Raw genomic sequence first — 27,750 nt, forward strand, 5'->3', positions numbered from 1 at the left:
TGATGGGACCAGATACCATGATCTTAGTTTTCTGAATGTTGAGCTTTAAGCCAACTTTTTCACTCTCCTCTTCATTTTCATCAAGAGGCTTTTTAGTTCCTCTTCACTTTCTGCCATAAGGGTGGTGTCATCTGCATATCTGAGGTTATTGATATTTCTCCTGGCAGTCTTGACTCCAGCTTGTGCCTCTTCCAGCCCAGCGTTTCTCATGATGTACGCACTGGTACATCCACCATAAGTTGTCATAAGTTGATTCTATATATGTATTTATGTAAAAGTGGGTATATGTGTATATAATACACAAAAAGTGAAGCTGCACTGAAATTTATCCTGGATAAATTTTGTCTTTTCCTTTACTATGAAATTCTAAACTTTGAAAAGTTCGTGTATTTTATGTAACTATTTTAATATTGAAGGAGTAACAACAGTTGATATACTAAGAAAATCAGGTTTGACTATATTTTGATATTTGATTATTTTCTAGTTCATCAAAGTTATCTATGTAGGACACTATGCAATAGTTAGGAGCAGGCAATTATTAATATATGCAATAGTCATTAAAAGATAAATATAGTTTTAAGTTTTACTAATGATTTTAATGTAGGCAGAACATCTGGTTTAAACAAATGATTCATTCTCAGATTATGTTTGTGAATTTAATGTCTTTAATGAATTTGCCAATTCCCTCACACTCCCACTTCTGTCATTAGCTAGTATTTGGTTTTAGAAGGCAATTGAGAATGAGAGGTGCATCTGGTGTAAGCTAAAGAGAGAGAAAGACTAAGATCTGTAGCATGTGAGCACTGTTCCTTTCAGCGTCTCTGTGAGATAAAGCTATGAAATATTATCCTCTGTTTGCTAAAACATATGAAACAGAAATATAATAAAATGCCAAGTAGTTAATATATAATGAAAATATCACTGTTACATATTATAAAATATAATTCTGTCCAATGGCCAAGTCATATGAAAAAAACAAATCAAAATCAGAAGATACTTTACCTCCCTGTTGGCTCAGACAGTAAAGAATCTGCTTGAGTGGAAGCCCAGCTCAAGTGTTATTACTACCTTAATAAAGCCTGTCTGAAAATCTAAAAAAAAAAAAAAAAGAATCTGCTTACAATGTGGGAGACCTGGGTTTGATCTCTGGGTCAGGAAGATCCCTTCTAGAAGGGGACTGCTACCCACTCCAGCATTCCTGGCTGGAGAATTCCATGGGCAGAGGAGCCTGGCAGGCTAGAGTAGCAAAGTAGAGTACCTGGCAGGGTAGCAAAGAGTCAGACATGACCGAGCAACTAACACTTTCTTTCACTTTTTTCTTTATTCTTTTAACATAAGAAATCACTCAAATTTTGACACAAATTAATTGTTTCTTCCTCATAATAAACCCTTCCTCACAATAACCTATAATAATCCTAGGAAGTTGATAATATAAGCTCCTAGACAAGAACCTATGTGTGATATTTCAAGCATGGCCACAAATAGCTACAAAATCTTTACCTGGCTAACCTCACAGAGGACAGCAGCCCTCCTCATAGCAAAGATGGTGCACATCAGTGTGTTGAAGTCTCTACAGGGAGTGCAGTCAAGGAGAACTCACAGCTCCCTGACCAGCCATTAGCATATTGATGGTCCATCTGGAGGCCTCTATATCAAACACCTTCCTTGGGTGCCTTTGCTGAAATGTTTTTAGAGGGGTGGGGGTACTATAAGACACTTTTTCTCCATTCTGTTTTCTGGTGAAAAATGACCCAATGGACCTCACACTTCCTCCAGTGTAGCTTCTTGCTTATACTATTGCCATAAACGATTAAAAGCATAAGTATTATCTTCTTATTGGTCCTTTATTTTAACTGACCACCATGAAGTCTTGCAGCTCAGCTCAGTTCTTGACACTCTCCTATAGTTGTGGAAATTGAGATGCTAAAAGCATACGTGACTTGCCCAAGGTCACATACCTATTAATATTAAGATGCAAGTTAGATTTCAAACTAACTACTTAGATTTCAAACAAACCTGTTTGGCTACTGAATCCATTCTCTTAACTATACATCTTCTTAGAACATACTGTCATCTATTTTTTCATATTTAGGTTCTGATTTACTGGCATTTGCTTAATTTTTAGTGAGTGACTAATTTCCAGCATTTTGACATTATTGAGTGTCATTATAGAGTTCCAAATAAGTGAAACATCATTCACCATATGGTTTTTCCACTGTAAAGGATAGTTTATTTAATATGCCCTATTGATGTAGCTATTCAGTAATGTTAGAATATTATCAGTCTTGCTAGGGATCTGTATGAGAAAGAAGACTCTCATTTCTTCTTTATTCTGCTAAAGTTTAGATTGAGATTTCTGAAGTATTTTGAAAAATACCATTTGGTTATAATTATTCTGAAATAACATATTTTTAAATAAGTAATATTAAATTTCAAACACTTCAAACTTAAACTTCAGACACTTCAAACCTTTTCCTCAATGTTTCAGTTATAGCCAAAACATTATGTCAATAAATGGCCTGGTTGCTCTTGAAAATATTGTACTTTTCTGCTTTAAGAATTAGTATTGTATTCATACCCAAAAGCATAATTAAGAAGTATCTTGAAAAATATAATTAAGTAATCAAATATTATTAAATTATTTGTCAAAAATATGTGATTTGTACATATTTACAATTATTACACAAATTAGTGTCTCTAAACACTAAAGGAAACATAGATATTTTATCTTACAATTGTTATAAATATAATAACACATACAAATAGAACATAAATATAATTAATAGAAATAGTATAACTTATAATTTTATAAATTAAATTAAGGATACAGATGCATATTGGCTTACTTACCTGAAAAATACCTGAAATGTATAAGCTACCTGTCTGTTGATTATGATTTATTTTTCAGATCTATTTTCTTTAATATAAATGATGGATGGAATAAAATATAATTTGAATCCATCTGTTTTTCCTGTTTATGACCTGATCTATTTCATTTATTTATTTATTCAGTACATATCTGTTATCCATCTATCATATGCTAGAACAGAGGAAAGAATGATGAACTGGGCATTCTATACAAGGACTTTTTATTTTAGAGTGAGGCAGCATGCCAGGTTTCAGCACTGGTCGTTACAGGGTTATACAGAAAACGTTACCCAATCTAGACAGTAAAGAGAATACTTCCTAGAAGAGAGAACAACTGACAAGTGTCTGAATGTATGAACAAAATTTTGTCTGGCAAACAGATAAGGAAGAGCAATACAGACAAAAGAATTGAAAGAATTCACTCCATAAAGGGGGAAAATAAGTAGGAATCTGCTGAAAAGTCCAAGCCTTTGAATTTGTTCAGATTTGACCCTACATAACACTTGCAGTGATGGTTTTTAGACAAGGTCATGGTTAGATTTCCATTAAATTGAGCCCTTGTGGGCATTTTGTCCAGTGGAGTTGTCAGGACTAAAGGCAAGCAGAGTACCTAAATACAGCAGCTCTTAGCCAAGGATCCTTGGACCCCCCAAAAGGTCTGTGGATAGAATTTAGGAGGTTCTCGAACTTCATGGGGGAAATGTTACAGATGTTTGGGGTCTTACATTTAGATCTTTAATTCATGTTGATATATAGTGTAAGATAAAAATTTAACTTCAATTTTGTGCTTGTGGCTATCTGGTTTTGTCAACATATTTGCTAAAGAGACTTTCCTTTTTAAAATAATATTTATGCCAATCACCACTTCAAACCACACTGAATATTAATTCCACCGTTAGAATACTTTATGTAATATAATAAAAAAACATATTACTATATCATAGATTTAAATTATGCTGACTCGTGTGTTTCAACATAATTTTTTTCATTGTAATCCTTTATAAATTTACTAATTTTATGCATATTGACATACATTATAAAATATTTATTTTGTGCCTATTCATTTAAGTATTATCAGAAAGTGACTATAGATTTCATCAGACTGCTACAGGGTCATGGACTCAAAAAAATATTAAGAATTTGGAGATTGCTCCAATAACTCAGGCAATAGATGAAATCCTGAACTAGAGCAATGGTAACTTAAAAGTATGTATAATAAACAAACACGCAAATTCAGTATCAATTTAGTGATTAAATAAATGCCAAGAGCCAAAGATAAGGTGAAATCAATGATGCCTACTAAATTCTTAACTTGGGTGATTTGATTGGTTGGTGGTGTGTAGTTCTGGGACTCAATGTGGAAGTTAAATTTAACACCACAAGAACTGCCAATAATCAACCATGGCGAGAAGATAAATGAAGTGACTGACTCAGGATAAAGCCATAGTAAGTTCAGTTCAGTTTAGTTCAGTCTCTCAGCGTGTCCGACTCTTTGCGACCCCATTTACTACAGCATGCCAGGCCTCCCTGTCCATCACCAACTCCAAGAGTTCACTCAAACTCATGTCCATACCGTCGGTGACGCCATCCAAGTATCTCATCCTCTGTTGTCCCCTTCTCCTCCCACCTTGACTCTTTCCCAGCATCAGGGTCTTTTCCAATGAGTCAGTTCTTCACATCAGTGGCCAAAGTACTGGGGCTTCGGCTTCAGCATCAGTCCTTCCAATGAATATTCAGGATTGATTTTCTCCAGGATTGACTGGTTGGATTTCCTTGCAGTCCAAAGGACTCTCAAGAGTCTTATCCAACACCACAGTTCAAAAGCATCAGTTCTTTGGTGCTCAACTTTCTTTATAGTCCAACTCTTTTATCTATATATGACTACTGGAAAAACCATAGCTTTGACTAGACTGACATTTTTTGGTTAGGTAATGTCTCTGCTTTTTAATATGTTGTCTAGGTTAGTCATAGCTTTTCTTCCAAGGCAAATGTGTCTTTTAATTTCATGGCTGCAGTCACCATCTGCAGTGATTTTGGAGCCTAAAAAAATAAGGTCTGTCACTGCTTCCATTGTTTCCCCATCTATTTGCCATGAAGTGATGGGACCAGATGCCATAACCGTAGTTTTCTGAATATTGAGTTTTAAGTCAAATTTTTCATTCTCCTCTTTCACTTTCATAAAGAGGCTTTTTAGTTCTTCTTCATTTTCTGTCATAAGAGTGGTGTCATCTGCTTATTTGAGGTATTTGATATTTCCCCCGGGAGTCTTGATTCCAGCTTGTGCTTCTTCCAGCCCAGCATTTCACATGATATACTCTGCATATAAGTTAAATAAACAGGGTGACAACATATAGCATTGACATACTCCTTTCCCCATTTGGAACCAGTCTGTTGTTCCATGTCCAGTTCTAACTGTTGCTTCTTGACCTGCATAATAAATTTCTCAGGAGGCAGGTCAGGTGGTCTAGTATTCCAATCTCTAAGAATTTTTCAGTTTGTTGTGATACACAGCGTCAAAGGCTTTGGTGTCGTCAATAAAACATAAATAGATGTTTTTCTGGAACTCTCTTCCTTTTTGATGATCCAGTGGATGTTGGCAATTTGATCTCTGGTTCCTCTGCCTTTTCTATAACCAGCTTGAACATCTAGAAGTTCACGGTTTACGTATAGTTGAAGCCTGGCTTGGAGAATTTTGAGGATTACTTTGCTAGCATGTGAGATGAGTGCAATTGTGCAGTAGTTTGAACACTCTTTGGCATTGCCTTTCTTTGAGATTGGAATGAAAACTGACCTTTTCCAGTCCTGTGGCCACTGCTGAGTTTTCCAAATTTGCTGGCATACTGAGTGTGGCATTTTCACAGCACCATCTTTTAGGATTTGAAATAGCTCAACTGGAAATCCACCACTTCCACTAACTTTGTTCATAGTGACCCTTCCTTAGGCCCACTTGACTTAGACCAGCTATTGATTACTATCAGCTGTGGTATCGTGCACTATGTATACTGGATTAGCAAATAGAATATTAAGTAAAAAAATAGTGTCATTAAGCTGCTGCTCCTAAGTCACTTCAGTCGTGTCTGACTCTGTGCGACTGCACAGATGGCAGCCCACCAGGCTCCCCTGTCCCTGGGATTCTTCAGGCAAGAACACTGGAGAGGGTTGCCATTTCCTTCTCCAATGCATGAAAGTGAAAAGTGAAAGTGAAGTCGTTTAGTCGTGTCCGACTCTTAGAGACCCCATGGACTGCAGGCCACCAGGCTCCTCCGTCCATGGGATTTTCCAGGCAAGAGTACTGGAGTGGGGTGCCATTGCCTTTCCGATGCCATTAAGCAATTTGTGGTTAATCTGTAAAGAATCATTGTTGTGAATCTACTCTGTATTCACAGTTTTTGTACCAGCAATTATTTGCACTCAAAAGCAAACACAGCTAATGTTGCTTGGTTATAGGCACCAATATTCAAATTTTCCCTCAAAAGAATAACAAAAAGAGATGCTGTCTGTGAAAGTGCTGAAAAATCCATCAGACCTCAGTGCTCTACATCCTGTAAGGCTGGTGATGACAATACCTTTTCCTTCTGTCTTGGGCTTCATCCTTGTCTGATCTTACTCATGCATTAGAGGCCAGTACCTAATAAACTGAAATTCAGTAGGCCTTTCCTCTTATCCAAACATTATGATTTTTCCCTTTCATATAAATCATACTATAATGTGGGCAGACTGAAAACTGAAGCCATTTCTGAAGCACATCATTTGCTTTGTTAGTAGGAACAGATTCAATTTTTCATTCACATATAATTTTACAAGGTATGTAAGTTGAACACTGTTGAACAAAGATAATATCTTATATAAATTTCTGCTCAAAGGTGACAAGCAAATTACATTACTTTAGTTTTTTTCTAAAAATTTTAGCCGTTTATTAGAAACACAGCTGTCAGTTTAGATCAAATATATTCGTATTTCCCTGTTATATTATTAGGACCATCAATAAATTTAATTGTCCCTTACAGTTTGATTTCCTACAAAAGTGTTATAACACAATTAGTACTATTGCAAATAATTATTGAACTGTGTGAAAATACTTATAATTTCATATGAGATACATATAATAATAGATGAGAAATACAAAACTCAAGTTAACACTTGATAAAGATTCTGCTCTCATACAAATGTCAGTAATAATAAATGTGGGGACAATATAGTCTGCTTTATGAAAGTGAAACAGAATCCAGGCAGAATAATTTCCAAAGGTTTTAATGATAGCTCAAATATTACTTGCTTGTCATTTAATCATATTAAATACTCTGAATCTAATAAATTATCTGTGATAGACACACTAAACACTTTAAGAATGGGAAATCAGTTGGTTTATTAGGCTAATGACTAAAATCATAATGTAATGAAATTCTTCTGCATGAAATTTATATTTCTCCACTCTTTTTATAGTGTTTAGAATTGTGGGTAAATGCAGGTTTTGTGGGTAAATGAAGGCTTAGAGATTCTAAAATGTTCACTGGTTTCTACTGTTAACTAAAAATTACAATAAATAGGAAAGTGCATTTTGTCCTATTACCATTTTCTCAGTGATATAACAGTCACAAAGAGTTGAAGCAGAAGCTATACACCAGCCTTAAGTTTATAGACAAAAGGCCACAGGCTTAGACCTTAGAAATATGGTAACATGATTTAGATTGAGCAAAAGGGATCCAGTTAAGAAAATGAGAATTTGTAAAGGAGGAGTATGAGTCTAAAAAGAGCTGAAAAGTAAAAAGCTTGTTCTGTTATATAGAATGGGATGCAGTCAAAATTCAAATATTAGTTAGGACATGATAAACATAAGCCATTTTTGTGAAAACAATAGGTAGAAGAATCTTTTGAGACATTAAAAAGGATAATGCTACTCACATCCTGAGCTACCATTTGTTGACACCAGGGTCAGGTTGAAAGGCCATGGATTCCGAACAATATCTTGCCAATGAATAGTGTCTGTATAACAAAGAAATTTGTTCTGGTCTACATAGACGCCGCCGTTTAGGATTTCTGTATTAAAACAAACAAACATAGATTTGTTGTCAACCTTTTTGATGACGAAAGGTAGTCAATCAAAATAATTTACTCTTAAGCTATCCTCAGGGTTAAATTACAGTTACTTTGTTAATAGTCCAGATTTCTTATAAAATACCTTTTTCCTGACTCATATAGATTACAGAAATTTGAAAACATTGAACAATACAAAGAAAAATAACAACTCATAATTCAAACACTCAGAGAGAAACACTCTTCAATGTTTGGAACAGATTCTATCAGTCTCTTTTCTGTTTTATTTCCTCTGAAATTGGAATAATATTGCATATATATTTCATAACCTGATAATTTTGTTAATACTAAATGGTTAATAGTCAAAAGTAATTAAATATTATTCTGTGTTATTTCTAAGGAGAATATGATACGCCAGGGTGTAACTTAAACAGTATTTATTTAACCAATCACCCCTTGGTCATTTAACTTGTTTATCTCTGATTAGCTCTTTAAATTTTTTTTTCCTATAAATAACATTCACAGATTGTAAATATTTTTAAGGCTTTCTGCAAATTGCCAAGTTTCCCTTAAAATATTGTTTCAGTCAATGTGACATTGACTGGAGTCAGTTAGGTAAGTAATTAGCAAAAAATGGAAGGTAAATTTAATGCTTCAATCACAAAAGTATTCTTTATTCATCTCAAATTCAGTCAAGAGAACTGCCAATTATTCTTTAAGAACAACACAAAGCAAGATATCATAGATATTGTCTGGTTCATTGCAACAGGGCAAGACTGTGATACAATGCACCAAAACCAATTTTTACTTGATTCTTATTTTACGACACTGGCCTTAATCAGCTAACTTGTTCCCTCTGAACAGTGGCTGATTATATACATAGATTCTTGTACAGATAGCTTTACATTATCCAGACAAAAAGGTAGAAAATACGATTTTCCTTCTGAAAATACTATTCTTATCATTTTGAGAAATTGATTAGAAATACATATAGCATCTTCCTACTCAATATATATTACATTTTTCTTCCTAACACAAAAACAAGAGAAATCATATAACAGTCCATAAAGCAGTCAGATACAAAAAACAAAATTCAATTAACAGTGATTTATATAGATAAGCGTTGATTGTGTTTTTTCACATGATAAGAAACTTATCAGAGGCAGTTGTGGATATTAGTTTAGCTATTCTGCAGTACCCACAACCTACTATGTATGTTGGCTTTATTCATTCCAAGCATAAGATGACTGCTGTATCTAAAGATGTTTGAATTCAAGGCAAGATGAAAACAAAAGAATGAACAGGTGGCTTTTGATTTGAAAAGGGATGTTTCCCCAAGGATTAGTCTGCATATTATTGGCCAGACCAATACCCTAGGCTGAATGAGAAATTCTTAAGGTGGACATATTGTTATGCGAACAAAACCCAAAATGTGCAGGAGTGTTAGCAAGGAAGGTGAGGGATGGGATATCAGGACATCAACCAAATCTGTCTCTTGTGCTGGCCTTAAGAAAATCATCTCTCCTATGCAGTGTGTGCTTAGTCTCTCAGCTGGGTTGGACCCTTTGTGAACCGGTGACCAGGGTCCCCTGTCCATGGGATTTTTCAAGCAAGAATACTGGAGTGGCTTGCCATTTCCTTCTCCAGGGGATGTTCCTGACCTAGGGATCGAACACTTGTCTCTTGTGTCTCCTGCATTACAGGTGGATACTTTATCCCCTGAGCCATCAGGGAAGCCCTCTCCTGTGCCGTATTCCAAGCTAAACCTTTAAAGAAAGTGAAGACTGTGTGAGTGAAATGAAAGTCACTTAGTTGTGTCTGACTCTTTGTGACCCCATGGACTATATAGTCCATGGAATTCTCCAGGGCAGAATACTGGAGTGGGTAGCCTTTCCCTTCTCCAGGGGATTTTCCCACCAAGGTCTCTCACATTGCAAGTGGATTTTTTAGCAGCTGAGCCACAGGGAAGCCCAAGAATACTGAAGAGGGTAGCCTATCCTTTCTCCAGGGGATCTTCCTGACCCAGGAATTGAACCGGGGTCTCCTGTATTGCAGGTGGATTCTTTGCCAACTGAGCTATGAGGGAAGCCAAGAGTCCCCTTACACCAAAAAGCGGCATAAAAGAATGAGAGGAACATGTAACACCATAAAAAAAGTACTTGTGGAAGTAAGATTGGAGGTCACATATAAAGTGCCTTACTATATTGCATGTATAAAATCCTCCAGATTAATTTTGACATTGTAGGACTTTCCACATTTAAAATCAATCCCATTTCCATTGTTAATTGTATCACTGACTATTGGATCCATTTTCTCAAATGGGAGGGGGGAAAAAAGAAACAAAGAAGTTAGATCATCTTTCTACTTCTACAACCCAGTTCATTATTTTTCATGACTTAACCATACAATCTTCATCAGAGCAAGAAGGGAGATGTAAGAGGTAAGAAAGATTGTGAAAATGGATTTCTGCATTAATGTTTGGCATTAAGTTTCTATCTAAGAAATGTGAGGATCTCATACTAATAGCTTTCTCATGAGACATTAGGTGATGCTCTTCTGCTCTAGGAATAATTCTTCATTAGGTGACAAAGAAAGGAGATTTTGACTGCTATCCAGGAAACAAAGGTTATTTTTCAGTCTAGATTTAGAAAAGCTCTGCTTTAAAAAAATGTGAATAGAAAATGTAATAGCTCAAACATTGTAGAAAGAGTGTATTTTTCAGGAGTCACATTTTAATTTAAATAGTTCATACTGAAGGAACACAGCATCCATCTACAACTTCCTATCTAAAAATATTCAAAAGAATTAGATTATATTATGCTGAATAATAATCGCATCAAATCCCTTTCTTCAACAAAATTAATCTCCTACCAATGTCAACGTTTATTTCTTAGAAATACTCTGTTCAAGAGCTTGGCTTATACATGGAAAAGGATTTAAAAAAGAGGCAATAAAAATTCAAGTATAATCTTACATGTTCAAATTTTAAACTGAGACTATAATCATGATCAATCTGGATGATATTTTTATCATTCTGAATTCAAAACTCAGCATCTGCTAGCAATTCTGGTCATCAGGATTTATAACATTTTAGTACTTAATAATAGATAGTTTATTCATGCATGTGTATATTTTCCCTGAAAGTAGTTTTTTTTTTTCCCTTTATGTTTGGCTTAGACCATAATCTGCCTTTGAATGCCATAACTTCACAATCAAAAAGTGTATATTTTATTGAAATTTATAGAAGAGTTTTTGTGTACACTTCATCTTATATTTTCTTTTGATAAACTTGATTACCTGCATATGCATCAGGAAATAATGTCAAATTGCATTTACTCATTTATATCATTTATATTTATTTCATAACTTTATACAGTGTTAGTGTTAGAATATTAATTAATATGTTCTGTGTAAATATATTCAGTTAGATTTATTGCTGTACTAAGAAAATTCTAGGAAAAGGTATTAATTAACCTGCAAGAAAGTTGCTAAAAGACACAGATTATTTACCTGACAAAAGGGATAGCTAATGTTTCTACCTTCACTGACCATGAAAGAAAATGAAAGTGAAGTCGCTCAGTCGTGTCTGAATTTTGTGACCCCATAACTGTAGCCTACCAGGCTCCTATGTCCATGGGATTTTCCAGGCAAGAATACTGGAGTGGGTTGACATTTCCTTCTCCAGGAGATCTTCCCCATCCATGGATTGAACCCGGGTCTCCTGCATTGTAGGCAGATACTTTACTGTCTGAGCCACTAGGAAAAGCCATATAGTCATTGACCATAAAAGCTTTTCTAAAATTATCTGTTTAGATTAGAAAAAGGGACAAAGATTAGAAAAATAGAAAATCTTGTTAAGATATTTATCTAGGATGATACCAGAAAAATGTCTGGCTATACCTTTGCTAAGAGCTGTGTCAACTTTGTTACACCAAGAGTTTGTATTCCACTAGCAGCATGAAATTGTGATTAATAATTATATGTTAAAATCATGACACAAGACAATTTCAAAGGAATCCAGGCAAATGAGGCACAGATTTAATTGAAATTCAAACAAAGATGCCTGGAAGTATAGAAGGGTTCAAAAAATGTTGAATAACTAAATGGGTTTAAGGTATAATAATCTCATTCCATTTAACCTCACTTTTCCTGCAGGAAATATATCAGAGTAAATAAAGACAGACACAAATAGATTCTTGGTCACTGAAACAACTGGTAGAAAAAAATCTGCTATCTATTGTCTTCAGTTCAGTTCAGTTGCTCAGTCGTGTTCGACTCTTTGCGACCCCATGAATCGCAGCATGCCAGGCCTCCCTATCCATCACCATCTCCAGGAGTTCACTTAACTCACGTCCATCGAGTCAGTGATGCCATCCAGACATCTCATCCTCTGTCATCCCCTTTTCCTCCTGCCCTCAATCCCTCCCAGCATCAGAGTCTTTTCCCATGAGTCTTATCATATTATATAAAAATATTTCCAGCAAGTTCACAGAACAAAACGGTCTTCTATAAAAATTCCATTGATGCTTGGAACTGTGGTGTTGGAGAAGACTCCTGAGAGTCCCTTGGACTGCAAGGAGATAAAACCAGTCTATCCTAAAGGAAATCAGTCCTGGGTGTTCACTGAAAGGACTGATGTTGAAGCTGAAACTCCAATACTTTGGCCACCTGATGGGAAGAGCTGACTCATTCGAAAAGACCCTGAGGCTGGGAAAGATTGAGGGCAGGAGGAGAAGGGGATGACAAAGGATGAGATGGTTGGGTGGCATCACCGACTCAATGGACACGAGTTTGGCTAGGCTCAGGGAGTTGGTGATGGACAGGGAGGCCTGGCGTGCTGTAGTTCATGGGGTCATAAAGAGTCAGACATGACTGAGCGACTGAACTGAACTGAAATACAATAAGATATATTAAATACAACTTTCTATGAAAAAAGTATAGTTTCATTATTTAAACAACTCCACTAAACACTTAAATATGTTTGTGTCTCAAACACTTCCTACTAGATTAATATGTGCAAGTCAAGTAAAAAAAAATAGCTTTTTTGGGTACTAAGTAAATTGTAAACTGCACTCCTCTCCAACGTGGTAAATTTAACATATATAGCACATGATTTATACCTGAAGTATTGAGACTAAACTCCATGAAAGCAGGGGATATTTTTCACTGCTGTACCTATTATGTCAAATTTGAAACAACAGTTACTCAATGAACATTTGTTAAATCGAACTGAAAAAAATTCCCCTGACATTTGTTACCAACACTGAACAGTTCATTCCTGGTATAGTTCGTAATTTTAAATTACATTCTGACCAAACCAAAGAAGAATGGAAGTTATCTTTTTTCAATAAGCACTCTTTAGGAGAAAAGATAAGTTATACCCATTTCAATGCAGAGTTCCAAAGAATAGCGAGGAGAGATAAGAAAGCCTTCCAGAGTGATCAGTGCAAAGAAATAGAGGAAAACAAGAATGTGAAAGATTGGAGATCACTTCAAGAAAATTAGAGATACCAAGGGAACATTTCATGCAAAGATGGGCATAATAAAGGACAGAAATGATGTGGACTTAACAGATGCAGAAGATATTAAGAAGAGGTGGCAAGAATACACAGAAGAACTCTACAAAAAAGATCTTCATGACCCAGATAATCACAATGGTGTGATAACTCTCCTAGAGCCAGACATCCTGGAATGTGAAGTTAGGTGTGCCTTAGGAAGCATCACTATGAACAAAGCTAGGGGAGGTGATGGAATTTCAGTTAAGCTATTCCAAATCCTAAAAGATGATGCTGTGAAAGTGCTGCACTCAATATGTCAGTAAATTTGGAAAACAGAGCAGTGGCCACAGGACTAGAAAAGCTCAGTTTTCATTCCAATACCAAAGAAAGGCAACGCCAAAGAATGCTCAAACTAGTGCACAATTGCACTCATCTCATATGCTGGCAGTGTAATGCTCAAAACTCTCCAAGCCAGGCTTCAACAATACGTGAACTGTGAACTTCCAGATGTTCAGGCTGATTTTAGGAAAGGCAGAGGAACCAGAGATCAAATTGTCAACATCTACTGGATCATGGAAAAAGCAAGAGAGTTCCAGAAAAACATCTATTTCTGCTTTATTGACTATGCCAACGCCTTTAACTGTACATATCACAACAAACTGTGGAAAATTCTAATAGAGATGGAAATACAAGACCACCTTACCTGCCTCTTAAGAAATCTGTATGCAGGTCAGGAAGCAGTTAGAACTGGACATGGAACAAAAGACTGGCTCAAATAGGAAAAGGAGTACGTCAAGGTTGTATATTGTCACCCTGCTTATTTAACTTATATGCAGAGTACATCATGACAAATGCTGGGCTGGAAGAAACACAAGCTGGAATCAAGATTGCCAAGAGAAATATCAATAACCTCAGATATGCAGTTGACACCACCCTTATGGCCGAAAGCGGAGAGGAACTAAAGAGCCTATTGATGAAAGTGAAAGAGGAGAGTCCAAAAGTTGGCTTAAAGCTCAACATTCAGAAAACTAAGATCATGGCATCTGGTCCCATCACTTCATGGCAAATAGATGGGCAAACAGTGGAAACAGTGGCAGACTTTATTTTTGGGGGCTCCAAAATCACTGCAGATGGTGATTGCAGCCATGAAATTCAAAGACGCTTACTCCTTGGAAGGAAAGTTATGACCAACCTAGATAGTATATTAAAAAGCAGAGACACGTGTATACCTGTGGCGGATTCATGTTGATATATGGCAAAACCAATACAATATTGTAAAGTTAAAAAATTAAATTAAATTAAAAAAAATAAAATAAAAAGCAGAGATATTACTTGGCCAACAGAAGTCCGTCTAGTAAAGGCTATGGTTTTTCCAGTAGTCATGTATGGTATGGATGTGAGAGTTGGACTATAAAGAAAGCTGAGCGCTGAAGAAATGATGCTTTTGAACTGTGGTGTTGGAAAAGACTCTTGTGAGTCCCTTGGACTGCAAGGAGATTCAACCTGTCCATCCTAAAGGAAATGGCAACCCACTCCAAAACTCTTGCCTGGAAACTCCCATGGACGGAGCAGCCTGGTGAGCTGCAGTCCATAGGGTCGCTGAGGGTTAGACACGACTTAGTGACTTCACTTTCACTTTTCACTTTCATGCATTGGAGAAGGAAATGGCAACCCACTCCAGTGTTCTTGCCTGGAGAATCCCAGGGACAGGGGAGCCTGGTGGGCTGCTGTCTCTGGGGTCGCACAGAGTCAGACACGACTGAAGCGACTTAGCAGCAGCAGCAGCAACAGCACCCTAAAGGAAATCAGTCCTGAATATTCATTGTAAAGACTGATGTTGAAGCTGAAACTCCAATACTTTGGCCACTTGAAGCAAGGAATTGACTCATTTGAAAAGACCCTGATGCTGGGAAAGATTGAGGGCTGGAGGAGAAGAGGATGACAGAGGATGAGATGGTTGGATGGCATCACCAACTCAATGGACATGAGTTTGAGTAGGCTCTGGGAGTTGGTTATGGACCGGGAGGCCTGGTGTGCTGCAGTCCATGGGGTCACAAAGAGTCAGACATGACTGAGTGACTGAACTGATGTGAGGTCATTTTTACTGGTTCCCACATTTCACTAAGCCAGGAGTCATTTCTGTTTTGTTCAAAACTGTACCCTGGCACAAGCCAGATGTACTATAAAAGTTTGCTTCATGAAAGAAAATATAATATTTTGAGTATAAAAATATATATATTATTTTGAAGTTAGAGTTTTTATAAGTTGAATGAGATAGAGCTTTCTTTATATAAGCTATTAATTGATAATGTGCAAAATTACTAAAGGTCAAATGTTTAATATTTATAAGGTACATTTAGGCAATTTTCCTTGGTATCCCTAAACCCATTTTGTTCACCAGAAATCATTATTATTTATCAGGTGAATAAAGATGACTTTGAGCTATCAGAGAAAGACAAAATTCCCCTAATCTGTGCAAAATATCTAATACATGCTACACAAAAGTCTAAACGCATGTTTTATACTGAACCATAAATCTACCTCTGGAGAAGGAAATGGCTACCCACTCCAGTATTCTTGCCTGGGAATCCCAGGGACAGAGGAGCCTGGTGGGTTGCTGTTTATGGAGTCGCAGAGTTGGACATGACTGAAACGACTTAGCAGGAGCAGCATAAATCTACCTCACATTGTTACATCAATCATTTTTTAGAAAGGTGTAAAGTGACAATATGACATTCTAGAGAAGGCATAAAGTACTTTTGTCTTAGCGTTTCACTCCATAAAGATTGTACATTTGACCATTTATTTCCCTCTATTCTCATTTGCATGAGAAGGGAATGTTTATGTTATTTAAATAAGTTCTTTTGTACTTTTCATTTCTTTTCAAATGCTAGTTATTATACTAAACTTGGGGGATGAGTGACCATTAAGAGAATCATTGACATTTTGCAAATATATTCTCTCAAAAGAAAATGTGATAAAATACTGAATCCTGGCATTTGTTCTCCCGCCCTGTATGAAACAGCCTAATTGTGATGTAGCATCCCTGCTGAAAATACAGATTAATATGACCTTCTTCCTCAGTTTAAGAAGTTGACAAAATTGCTTTGACCCCACCAGCCACAATTCATAAACAAGATTGAATGTCTTTCTCTTTTTACAAAGTAAAGATTATAACTTTAAGTGCAGTTAGCCATATTCCACTTTAGTCTATATGATTGGTATCAACAGTAAATATTTCCTTTTACTCACAAAACTATCAAACACAAGCAAGGATGAAATATTAAACCTCAATCCTTGATTGTATATCTAAATGTCTTTTTTTGCTTGGGTGCATTTACAGGTCAACCTTAGAATTAAAATGATAATAAAAATAAAGATTGCACTTGTCTAATTGAGAACCTCTGAATAATGCATATATCAGACTTTCATTGCCTATCCAAGCCAAAGGTCATAATGAAGAAGTCAAAACCCAAAGTAGCAAAAGTCGATCTTCAAGATGAAGCTACAGGAAGCAGTTACTGGATTTCCTCAGACATAAAGCAATGCATCTTTTTCACTGTCATCACCTTAAGCCATGAAAGTCTGTTGGCAGATAATGATACAAAAGTAATATAGCTCACATCATCCACCTGTGATACTTAATACATCATCTCTGGAATGGAGTTGGTCCAGAGATTTCTGTATCTTTCCCAAACCCAGACCTTTCAGCTAGGAGCACAATGAATTGCTGCTACCCCACTGGGTCAGCCCTCAAGGTTCATTATTAATAAGCTGAGACTCTAAAGGCTAATGAGAACCGGGTGCTTGAGGAGACAATGGCTCATTCATCATCAATCAAGCTTTGAAGTTTTTATACAGATGATTTAAGGAGAGTTGAAGTGTGCAAAATTGAAATGTCACATTTGTATTGGGAGTGGGGAGAGGGTGATAATGTAAATGAGTGATGTAACCTTCTATATTTCAGCTCGATGATCAGAGTCAAAAGCTCATGATGCAGATACCAAACGTTAGGAAGAAACAGTGGGCAGTTTTTTTGAACAGAGCAAGGCGATTTCAAGAAGAAATGATTAGAACATTCACTAAAAGTCAGCTTAAGATAGAAAATCAGAGCAAAATCAATCTTTATTTCAATTGAACTGAGCTCAGTAATTCTCCCCGCAATGTTCCAACATATTAATACACATTTCAGGATCCAATGTTTTAGCTTAAATCCAATCAGTATTTTTTAGCTTGAGTCCTAGCTCTGCTGAGAAGTCTACCGTGACCATTTAGTTTTTAGAGAAGAAGTGACTCTAACTCTTATGACACTGATTATCTGGATCACTCATCTAACAAAGCAAATGCTACTTCACTTTCTTTGTTCTTTTGTGTACTTTTCTTTAGCATAATATAGGTCTCTGGAGGATAAGAACCACAGCATACATCTTTTTGGGGCCCTGGTACCAAAGAAAGTGTCAAGTACATACTAGAAATTCAAATACTTTTGAGGATTATAATAACACTGATATCTTCAGAATGTGACTAACATTTGTAAGAAGTTGTTAGTTGCTTAAATAATAACACAGTAGTGATATCTTCTCCTTATGCACTAGATGATATTTTCATTATCTATACACAATATTAAATAAAATGTGTTTGACCTTAATATATCAATTCTTTCTATTCATTAAGGAGGTAGTAATCCACTTAGACATTCCTAGTCTCTGGTAAATTTTAAAATAAATTTTGTATTGTAACTGGCCGTATATTACAAATACAGGATCTCCTTCTCAAATTGTTGTCTCACTTTATTATATAATTCTATATATGTGTCAACATGTTTAATATTTTTTGTAATGATTTCTCCCAAACTTATACTCCCCCTGTATTTCCATATTTCCATTATAATCAAAGTAACATGCTGTAAAACTCAAAACTTGAGATTTATAATTAATTCTTTCACCTCAATATTTAATGTCATGACACTCTAAATAAAATCCTCATAATGTTTATTTTAATTTATCCTATTATTTTTATATTCCCTGCTACTTCTTAATTTAGTCTCTATTATCTCATAGAAGATTCGACATTTTGCTCCTAATCCAACCTCCCCACGAATTCATCTTATATATCACAGTTATAATATATTAAATATTATAGGTAGATGGAAAGATAAAAAGATGATAGATATAGGTAGGTAGGTAGAGAGATAGATTAATACTTCTCTATTAGGGCTTTGAGTATAAAACAATAATACTTAATCTAGTTAGCTGGATAAAACTAACTTCAAAATCTAGTCCTTTGCTTACTAGATGTTTGACCTTGTATATATTTGTGATACTCAGTTTGTTCAACACTATAATGGGATATTGTACTCATAGGCTCTGCCACACAATTATGGATTACATTACAGTTTATATTTAGTAATTATTCAAATAGCTGTTTATTGATTATATTGTCTCTTAATGAGGATCCTTGCAGACTGCCACAAGACAGTTATATTTTTGTCTTGGAGCCACAGCTGGCCATGAAACATAAGGAACTGCAGTTTTTGTACTGAACAGTCATATTACTAGCTAAAGCTAACTACTGTTTAAAAGTTAGACAATTATAATAGACTCAGGACACAATAAGCAGTCTCTGCCACTGACTCAGAAGAAATCTTTTGGCATTTTGTACATACGTACAAAACCTAAATCTTGTGACTTGAACAGTGCAAAATTTTTTTCCCAAATTTCTACTGAAGTACAATATACATACAGAAGGGCTTCCCAGGTTGCACTAGTGGTAAAGAACACGCCTGCCAATGCAGGAGACATAAGAGATGTGGCTTCAGATCCTCTGGAGGAGGGCATGGAAACCCACTCCAGTATTCTTGCCTAGAGAATCCCATAGATAGAAGAGCCTGGCAGGCCACAGTCCATAGCTTCGCAGAGTTGGACACAGCTGAAGTGGCTTAACGATCACACATGCATACATACAAAGATGTGCATCTATCATATGCAAAATATTTTTTCAAACTGAACACACATGTACCCAGTACTCAGATCAAAAAACAGACCATTCCAGCACAACAGAAGCCTTCCTCATGCTTTCACTCCCTATTGAAACCTCTATCCTAACTTTGAGCAAGATCACTTTCATATATTTTTGTACATTATACATAAATGGAAAAATATTACATGCATTCTTCTTGTCTGGCTCCCTTTTGCTCAACATTATGTTTGTGAAATTCACCTATACTGTTCATTTTCATTGCTCTATGGCGTTGCATGTGTTTATCTAATTCTACATGGACATCTGGGTCGTGTATTTTCCACAGTTGAACTATTACTTCTAGTGCTACTAGAACATCCTAGGATATGCCTTTTAGTGACAATATGTACACATTTATGTTGTAGACATACACAGAAGTGAAATTCCTGGATCTCAGTGACAATTTTCCAAAGTGCTTTTGCCAATTTATATTCCCATCAGTACAGTATGAGAGATCTACTTCCTTCTTAACCTTGTCAGCCTGTGTGTTTTGTTTTTTTTTTTGTACCCATTCTGGTTAGTGGAAAGTGGTATCATTTTAATGCGTACCTCCCCAATGATTAAGGCTTTATATTGTCACCCTGCTTATTTAACTTATATGCAGAGTACATCATGAGAAACGCTGGGCTGGAAGAAGCACAGGCTGGAATCAAGATTGCTGGGAGAAATATCAATAACCTCAGATATGCAGATGACACCACCCTTATGGCAGAAAGTGAAGAGGAACTAAAAAGCCTCTTGATGAAGGTGAAAGAGGAGAGTGAAAAAGTTGGCTTAAAGCTCAACATTCAGAAAACGAAGATCATGGCATCTGGTCCCATCACTTCATGGGAAATAGATAGGGAAACAGTGTCAGACTTTATTTTTGGGGGCTCCAAAATCACTGCAGATGGTGACTGCAGCCATGAAATTCAAAGACGCTTACTCCTTGGAAGGAAAGTTATGACCAACCTAGATAACATATTCAAAAGCAGAGACATTACTTTGCTAACAAAGGTCCATCTAGTCAAGGCTATGGTTTTTCCGATGGTCATGTATGGATGTAAGAGTTGGACTGGGAAGAAGGCTGAGAACTGAAGAATTGATGCTTTTGAACTGTGGTGTTGAAGAAGACTCTTGAGAGTCCCTTGGACTGCAAGGAGATCCAACCAGTCCATTTTGAAGGAGATCAGCCCTGGGATTTCTTTGGAAGGAATGATGCTAAAGGTGAAACTCCAGTACTTTGGCCACCTCATGGGAAGAGTTGACTCATTGGAAAAGACTCTGATGTTGGGAGGGATTGGGGGCAGGAGGAGAAGGGGATGACAGAGGAGAGATGGCTGGATGGCATCACTGACTCGATGGACGTGAGTCTGAGTGAACTCCAGGAGTTGGTGATGGACAGGGAGGCCTGGCTGCTGCGATTGATGGGGTCGCAAAGAGTCGGACATGACTGAGCAACTTAAGTGAACTGAGCATACTATTTTGGAAGTGTAATTTATAAGGCAAAGGGTTTACTTCCATTTACCCGAAAATAGATATTCCTATGTGTGAAACATTTACAAATCACTGTGGTAAAACTGATTTCTTTTTGAGGTTATTAGTAAACAACTGAGTGATTAATGTACCAGATGAAACCCTCCTAACTTTTTAATTTCCTGTAGGGGGGCTCTGATTCAATGCTTTGGAAGTGGCATTTCATAATATTTTAGAAAAATGCATTAAAACTATACCAAAATTATATCAATAAACAGAAAATTATGGCTTTGAGAAGTTGAATGAAAAAATTCATATTAATGAATGAATAGTGAAAGTGAAAGTCACTATCATGTCCAACTCTTTGTGACCCCATGGACTGTAGCCCATCAGGCTCCTCTGTCCATGGAATTCTCCAGGCCAGAATACTGGAGCCAGTAGCCTTTCCCTTCTCCAGGGGATCTTCCAACTCAGGGATCAAACCCAGGTCTCCTGCATTGCAGGCAGATTACCAGCTAAGCCACAGTATCTATCTAATAAAAGAGAGATGAACATAATCAAAGGTATATAAAGAGAAAGAATGAAAAACTTGCTGTCTTCTTCTTATTAAAACAGAATACCCCATTGCATAAATATCAAACATTTTTATTCCCCTATCCACTGGAAAGCCTTCATTACAGACAATGATCTTCTTAAGTAATGGTTCCAAGTTTCCAGAAAATGTAACTGCTTCAGTGAAACAAATCAGTAGAGTTCATTGCTTTCATTACCAATAAGGGGGATAGTTATATTAGTGTGTGGAAATGATTTGTCCCTTTTATTTACAGGCTCTAATACCATAAGCCTGGGATATACTACAAGGTCACTTTCAAATATCTCACCTACAGTATTAGTTTATATAGTTTTAATAACTTCTCACAATGTGTGATTTCTTCACTATTTCTTTAGAGTTTTTCAGAAAAGTATGCTTTTTCTTGATGATAATAATAAATAATATTGCTATATATGTTTGTTGCTGGCAAGCTAAGACTTGCAATAAAAAACCAAGCAAGAGAAATCAGAATGATTTAATCTTGTAGAATGATTATAATATAATTACAAGCATCACCATTTCAAGAGGCTATATAAAGCTAGTAAAAAAATCACAAATGCATGGCTTGGGGGCCTGAATGTCTCTGCTAAAATGTCTATAATATTAAAGTAATGCCAAAAATAATAAATAAAAAATTACAAAATAAAGAAATCATGAAATATGAGTGCAAAGAATCAGATTCTAGAACACTTACAAACACACAGATAAGTCTACAATGACTATTTATTTTAAGTACAGTTTTAATCCAAAGACAATTATAAAAGAATAATTGAATAGGACTAGTTATCATTTTGTAAAGCACAGGTTTCAAAACCTGAAATAACAGGTATCATGGAAAAATGGAGAGAGGAATAGTTATGAAGTTATATTGGTTGCATAAAGTTTTAAATTATTATACTTTTTTTTTGTTTGAGTCACTAAATCATGGTCAAATGCACAAATCTTAAATTCAATGTTTTTAAAATATATGTGTGTTTGGTGTTTATGTATCTGTCTCCATGCAGTCACCACCCAGACAAAAATAAAGAATATTTCTATTCCTCTGAAAGTCATCCTGGCTCCTTCTCAACCAAGCATTCCCAAATCCACTATTCTGTTTGTCACCACATATTAGTTTCGCCAGTATGTGATGTGTGTGTGTGTGTGTGTGTGTGTGTGTGTGTGTGTGTGTATGTTAGTCACTCAGTCGTGTCTGACTCTTTGTGACCCCCATGGACTTTAGCCCACCAGACTCCTATGTCCATGGAATTCTCTAGGCAAGAATACTGGATGTCTCATTCCCTTCTCCAGAGGATTCTCCTGACCCAGGGATCAAAACCAGGATTCCCACATTGCAGGCAGATTCTTTACCATCTGAGTCAGCAGGGAAGCTCTTTGCCAGTACAAATGGAATAGCACAGTATATATTCTTTTCCCTTGCCTTCTTTTACTTAAAATAGTTTTTCCTTGTCATTTATAAGCTCTGTCACTCAAGGCCAATTTTATTTTATTGGACTCTAGTTGACTTACAATGTTGTGTTAGTTTCAGGTATACAGCAAAGTGAATCAGTTATACATATACAGATATCTATTCTTTTTCTATATTCTTTTCTCATATAGACCAGTACAGAATATTGAACTTACTGTGCTATACAGTAGGTTGTTAGTTAGCTATTTTATATATAATAGTGTGTACATGTCAATCCCAATCTCCCAATTTATCCCCCCATATTTGCTCAGACTGTTTAAAAGTTAAAGCTACATACTTAAAATATGTAAAGAAAAAGCTCATAAAATTTCTTTGAGAATATTTAATGAATAATTATATCCTATGGATCCTAGTAACACCACTGATAATTTTCATATTGTGATTTCTGATGTCATAAAAGACGGCTCCACTATACAATGGTATAGCTCTGTAACTTGTACTGTCATATCTTCTAAATTAAGATATACTTTTATCTTAAAATGCTTCCACCATAAAATGCTTCCAGGGTTAATAAATAATGATTTAAAATGTATTTTGGGTATTTGGCTGCTCTTGGAGACTGGACATGAAGAAATGACCCAAGTGCCAAGATGCATAATATGTCAGATGGTTCAGTCAACTAGAGAGCTGACATTCAAGAAGGGAAAACTACTGGAATATAAGATGTTGTATAGGCTTCATTCCTGTGGGTAACCATGACTCTCCCCGTAGATGACCTGTGAGACTTTGGTTATGTTAGTTATCCTCCCCAAGTCTCAGTGCCCTTATCTATAAAGTGAGGATATGGATATTAATGATGCCTCCCTCACAGGGAAATTATAAGGAGAAAATGAGTTAATACATGTAAATGCTCATCACAGTGTCTGTTAGGTGACATTCAGTCAATGCATTATTGTTATTACTATGAAGGGGAAGATAAGAAGAGTTCTCTGGTAAGCTGATTGCTTCTGTCTTGCTTGATAATTATCTCTGCTCCCTTTCATAAATACACTTTTGAGGCAGGGTTCTTAGACCAAGTTATATGTGGGTTGCATTTGCTCATTTTCAACAATTACTTTCAACTTGAGTTTCAGATGCCCTTTTAGGAGCATAGATTCTGGAAACTCATTAAATTAATCAAGATGCTAAATCCAGAATTTTCTTTTTTGGTTAGGATTCCTGTAGCCCCAAAACATAACAAATGAAACAGAATGATAAATCAAAGTGCCAACTGCCTCATATAGAGACAGGGATCAAACTAGGATCCAAAGGCCCCCCAGATTCCAAAGCCCATTGTTAATCACCTCACTCTAGCAGCTCTTCATAATGCTTCCACTGTTTGAATTTATTTCTAATCCAATATTTCTCTCTATTCTTACAGAAGTCCTATAAGTTAATTAATACTAATCTAATTTTATAGATAAGAAGAGTTTAGAGAGTTCAGTATTCTAGAGAACTACGATTCCAGCTCATTCTGCCTGCTGAGTTGGGGTCCTGCTTTTAAACTTTATTCTATACTCCTTCCATAACAGGAAGGAAAGACTGAGAAATTTAAGGGGGGTGGGCAGCAAGTTTAAGCAGAGATGAAGCACAACTTTAGCTTATGCAATCCAAGTATAATTAAGAAGTCACAGTAATTTCCCTGAAGTCTTTTTGAAAATACTTTATTGAGTTGAAAGGTAAAATTATGCTTTTAAGGTAGCTTTTCTGCATGAAAAACTGTGTATTTAAAAAACATCCTGGCTCTGTTAGACGGTTGGACTACATCCCAATCTCATCATTGGAGGTGCATTCCTTTTGCCTCTGTTGAAAGTAGACACATAGGAAAAGGCAGCACAATAAAATTTCAAGAATTCAGCCTACTTAAGTAAAAACACTGAATTAAAGAAAAGAAAGGCAATGTTATTATGTTCAAGTACTCTGGAAACTCTATATGTGCTTAGTTTTGGGTAGCTACATTTTAATAAATAGAGTAAAATGATTTTTAATTACCTTATCCAAATCATAGCCAGAATAGAATCTGTCTCTATGTTCTTTGCAACTGGATTTTTAAAGATATGAAAATGGGTAATTTAGATGTATAAGGCATCTGGTTCTCCTAACCAAATCTGCATTCTCTGTATATTATTTTTTTCTTAAGTGCTATTAAGCAGTTAATACAAAGAGTACAAAAGAGCAAAGCATTCAAATTAGTAAAATAAAATCAGTGAGAATTTAAGCTTAAATTCTCATCATTTTAATGGCTCACATGAAGGAAAAGGAATTCAAAAATTAAAACATGGTAAAATGTAGATTTATCAAGATATCTTCTTTGTAGGTAATAGTATTGAATTGAATTGTATACAACTCAATTTTGTAAGATGACTGAAATATTTTCTTGGGGTATACATTTAAAAAAATTATCCTCCCTTCTTTATTATAACAATATATTCAGTTTTAGATACGTGTATAAGATAACCTGCTTTATGTTAATAGTGGAAAAGGAGGTAGGTGATTTTACTTGGAAGTTGGGGAAATTTCATTTACATTAATTTCATAAACATATTGAGAAACCAGATAAGTATATACTATACATAGATGAATTTTTATTCTACCTCTAACAAAAGGATGCATTAAAATCAAAGACTTCATTATCTTCCAAATATGAAGTCCTTCACTAAAATTTTCTAATATATAAAGTAGAACTACATAGAAAATTAGTCTCCTGTGATAATCTCTATTTTAAGCTACCAAGCTTCAGATACAAGGGGAAGAAAGGGGGTGAAAAAGGGAAGAAAAAAAAAGGATAGTACCTAGATCAGCACAAAAATCTGGACTACCCGTGGTGATGTTAGCAGGAGTACCACTCGTGGCTTCAGTTCTACTTTACCATTGTTATATACACATCTTTCCTTATGATTAAACAACAACATAAAAATATTATTTTTTATCATATTTTGAGAACTGTTCTCAGCAATTTTCTAAGTGGCCCTGGTCCTCTATTCTCATTTTATGCTAAGGCTCAGAACAATTAGAAGGCAACATCTGGCAAGTATTGCTCCTAACTAGATGCCAAACATAATTATTTTAAAAGTGTATTTGTGTTGAGATCAGAAATAAAAAAAGAACAACATCTTCATGCCTTAAAATACATTTTCAAAATAAAAAAAATTTTAAATGTTCATTTTGTAATCATTTAATATTCTCTTTTCTCTGAAGCTCTAAGAGTTATAATCTAAAGTGAAACTGAAGGGAGCTTCATCTCTGATGTGCACCTAGCTATTTCCGTGCTTCAAAGCCTACAGAACCATCTGCTTGTTGGCAGGTGTAATTAATTAGCTAAGTAGAAGAGACGCTCCCTTTTAGAGTGAATAGGAGGAGAGGAGGGAGAAGTCTGTGAAAACCCAATCCTGGGCAGACCAATCGGCTGGGTGCCTCTGGGCAAATTTCTGATGCTGAAAACTCATTGAATTTAATGGTTCTTAATTTCACAAGATTTCTAATTACAGCTAGGATAATAAGATGTGATCCAAAAGTTGAAAAAAATAAAAAAAGTTGGCACATTTTCAAGGAAAATCCTTCCACACAATGTAGACATGCTAAAGTGTAGAAGTTTATGTATTTATACATTTATCCACTAATTCACTCAACTTTGCTAATCAGGAGTTTTAAATCTATTTGGCTAACAGGTGGTAAATGCATGTTTATAATAGGAAAATGTATCAAGTTAATTTTTTTTTATCCCAACCAACATTTCTTTTCAGAAGTACTTAAAGAGAAGTCAATCCAAAGAGTAGTGCATTGTGACTCATTTGATAAATTAAAAAAGGACTATATTCTAAGAAAATGAAAGAACAAAACATAATACAAACCAAAACCATAAATTTCCTATAGATTTGTCTAAATAGCCTACATTAGCTTTTTGTTGGGCTTCTCTGGTGGCTCAGACAGTAAAGAATCTGCCTACAATGCAGGAGACCCAGGTTCAATCCCTGGATCAGGATGATCCCCTGGAGAAGGAAATGGCAACCAACTCCAGTATTCTTTTCTGAAAAATATCCCATGGCAGAGGAGCCTGACCAGCTGCAGTCCATGGGGTCACAAAAAGCTGGGACACGACTGAGCAACTTTCATTACATTATTAAGTTTTTGGTAAAAGGTCTAAATGATAAGCATTCTACAATACCTCCTCTTTTAAATACTCTAATTAGCAAAACACAGAATTCTGTCTTAAACTCTAATGTCTTCTTGGGCTTGGCCTTCAATGGGTAAGGTGAGGAAGGCTAAAAAATAGGAGTGGGTGGAACCGTGACAAATGCAGACACTCTTACAACTACAGGGAGCAGTGGCCACCCAGATCCAAAAGTGTTACCCAGAGGTAGCGTGAGCTTAGGGTTGCCAGAGTTCAGTTTTATTCATGGCATCAGGAATTCAGAATTTATTGGTAAATATCCCACTTTTAAACATTTGCTATACAAAGCCAAGCACACCTGTGGTCCAGTTACATTCTTTGGCTGGCAGTTTACCACGTCTAGTTTATTGAGGATTTCCTAGATTTAAATTGAAAAAAAATATTTTAGTTAAATAATGTTTTATATAAATCTGGGAGTTCCTCTATAATTATTCAGGCTTTATACCAATAACCATATTGATATTGTATCTCACTTAATCAAGTCTTATTAGCTCTTCTACCTAGTGATAGAGAATGGAAAGGGAAGGTGAGGCAGTTTTATGATTTACAGAAAAGCAAAGATGTAAAGGGAGTTTCCCAGATGGCACAGTATTAAAGAATCTGTCTACCAATGCAGGAAACGTGAGTTTGATTCCTGGGTTGGGAAGTTCCTCTACAGGAAGAAATG

The 27,750-nt window shown here is 35.8% G+C and overlaps 1 protein-coding gene across 6 annotated transcripts in view; it reads right to left on the reverse strand.

Annotated features, from left to right (window-relative positions):
• ERBB4 (erb-b2 receptor tyrosine kinase 4) overlaps nt 1-27,750 on the reverse strand; it is a 1,290,018-nt gene that overhangs the window by 402,375 nt on the left and 859,893 nt on the right. For all 6 annotated transcript variants that reach the window (XM_024981511.2, XM_010802290.4, XM_059878936.1 and 3 more), the window contains exon 4: nt 7,771-7,905. In XM_024981511.2, coding sequence (XP_024837279.1) covers nt 7,771-7,905 — 135 coding nt within the window. The remainder of the gene's footprint in view (nt 1-7,770; nt 7,906-27,750) is intronic.

Source organism: Bos taurus, chromosome 2 (genome assembly GCF_002263795.3).
Source record: "Bos taurus isolate L1 Dominette 01449 registration number 42190680 breed Hereford chromosome 2, ARS-UCD2.0, whole genome shotgun sequence".
In the NCBI taxonomy this organism is placed as follows: Eukaryota; Metazoa; Chordata; class Mammalia; order Artiodactyla; family Bovidae; genus Bos; species Bos taurus.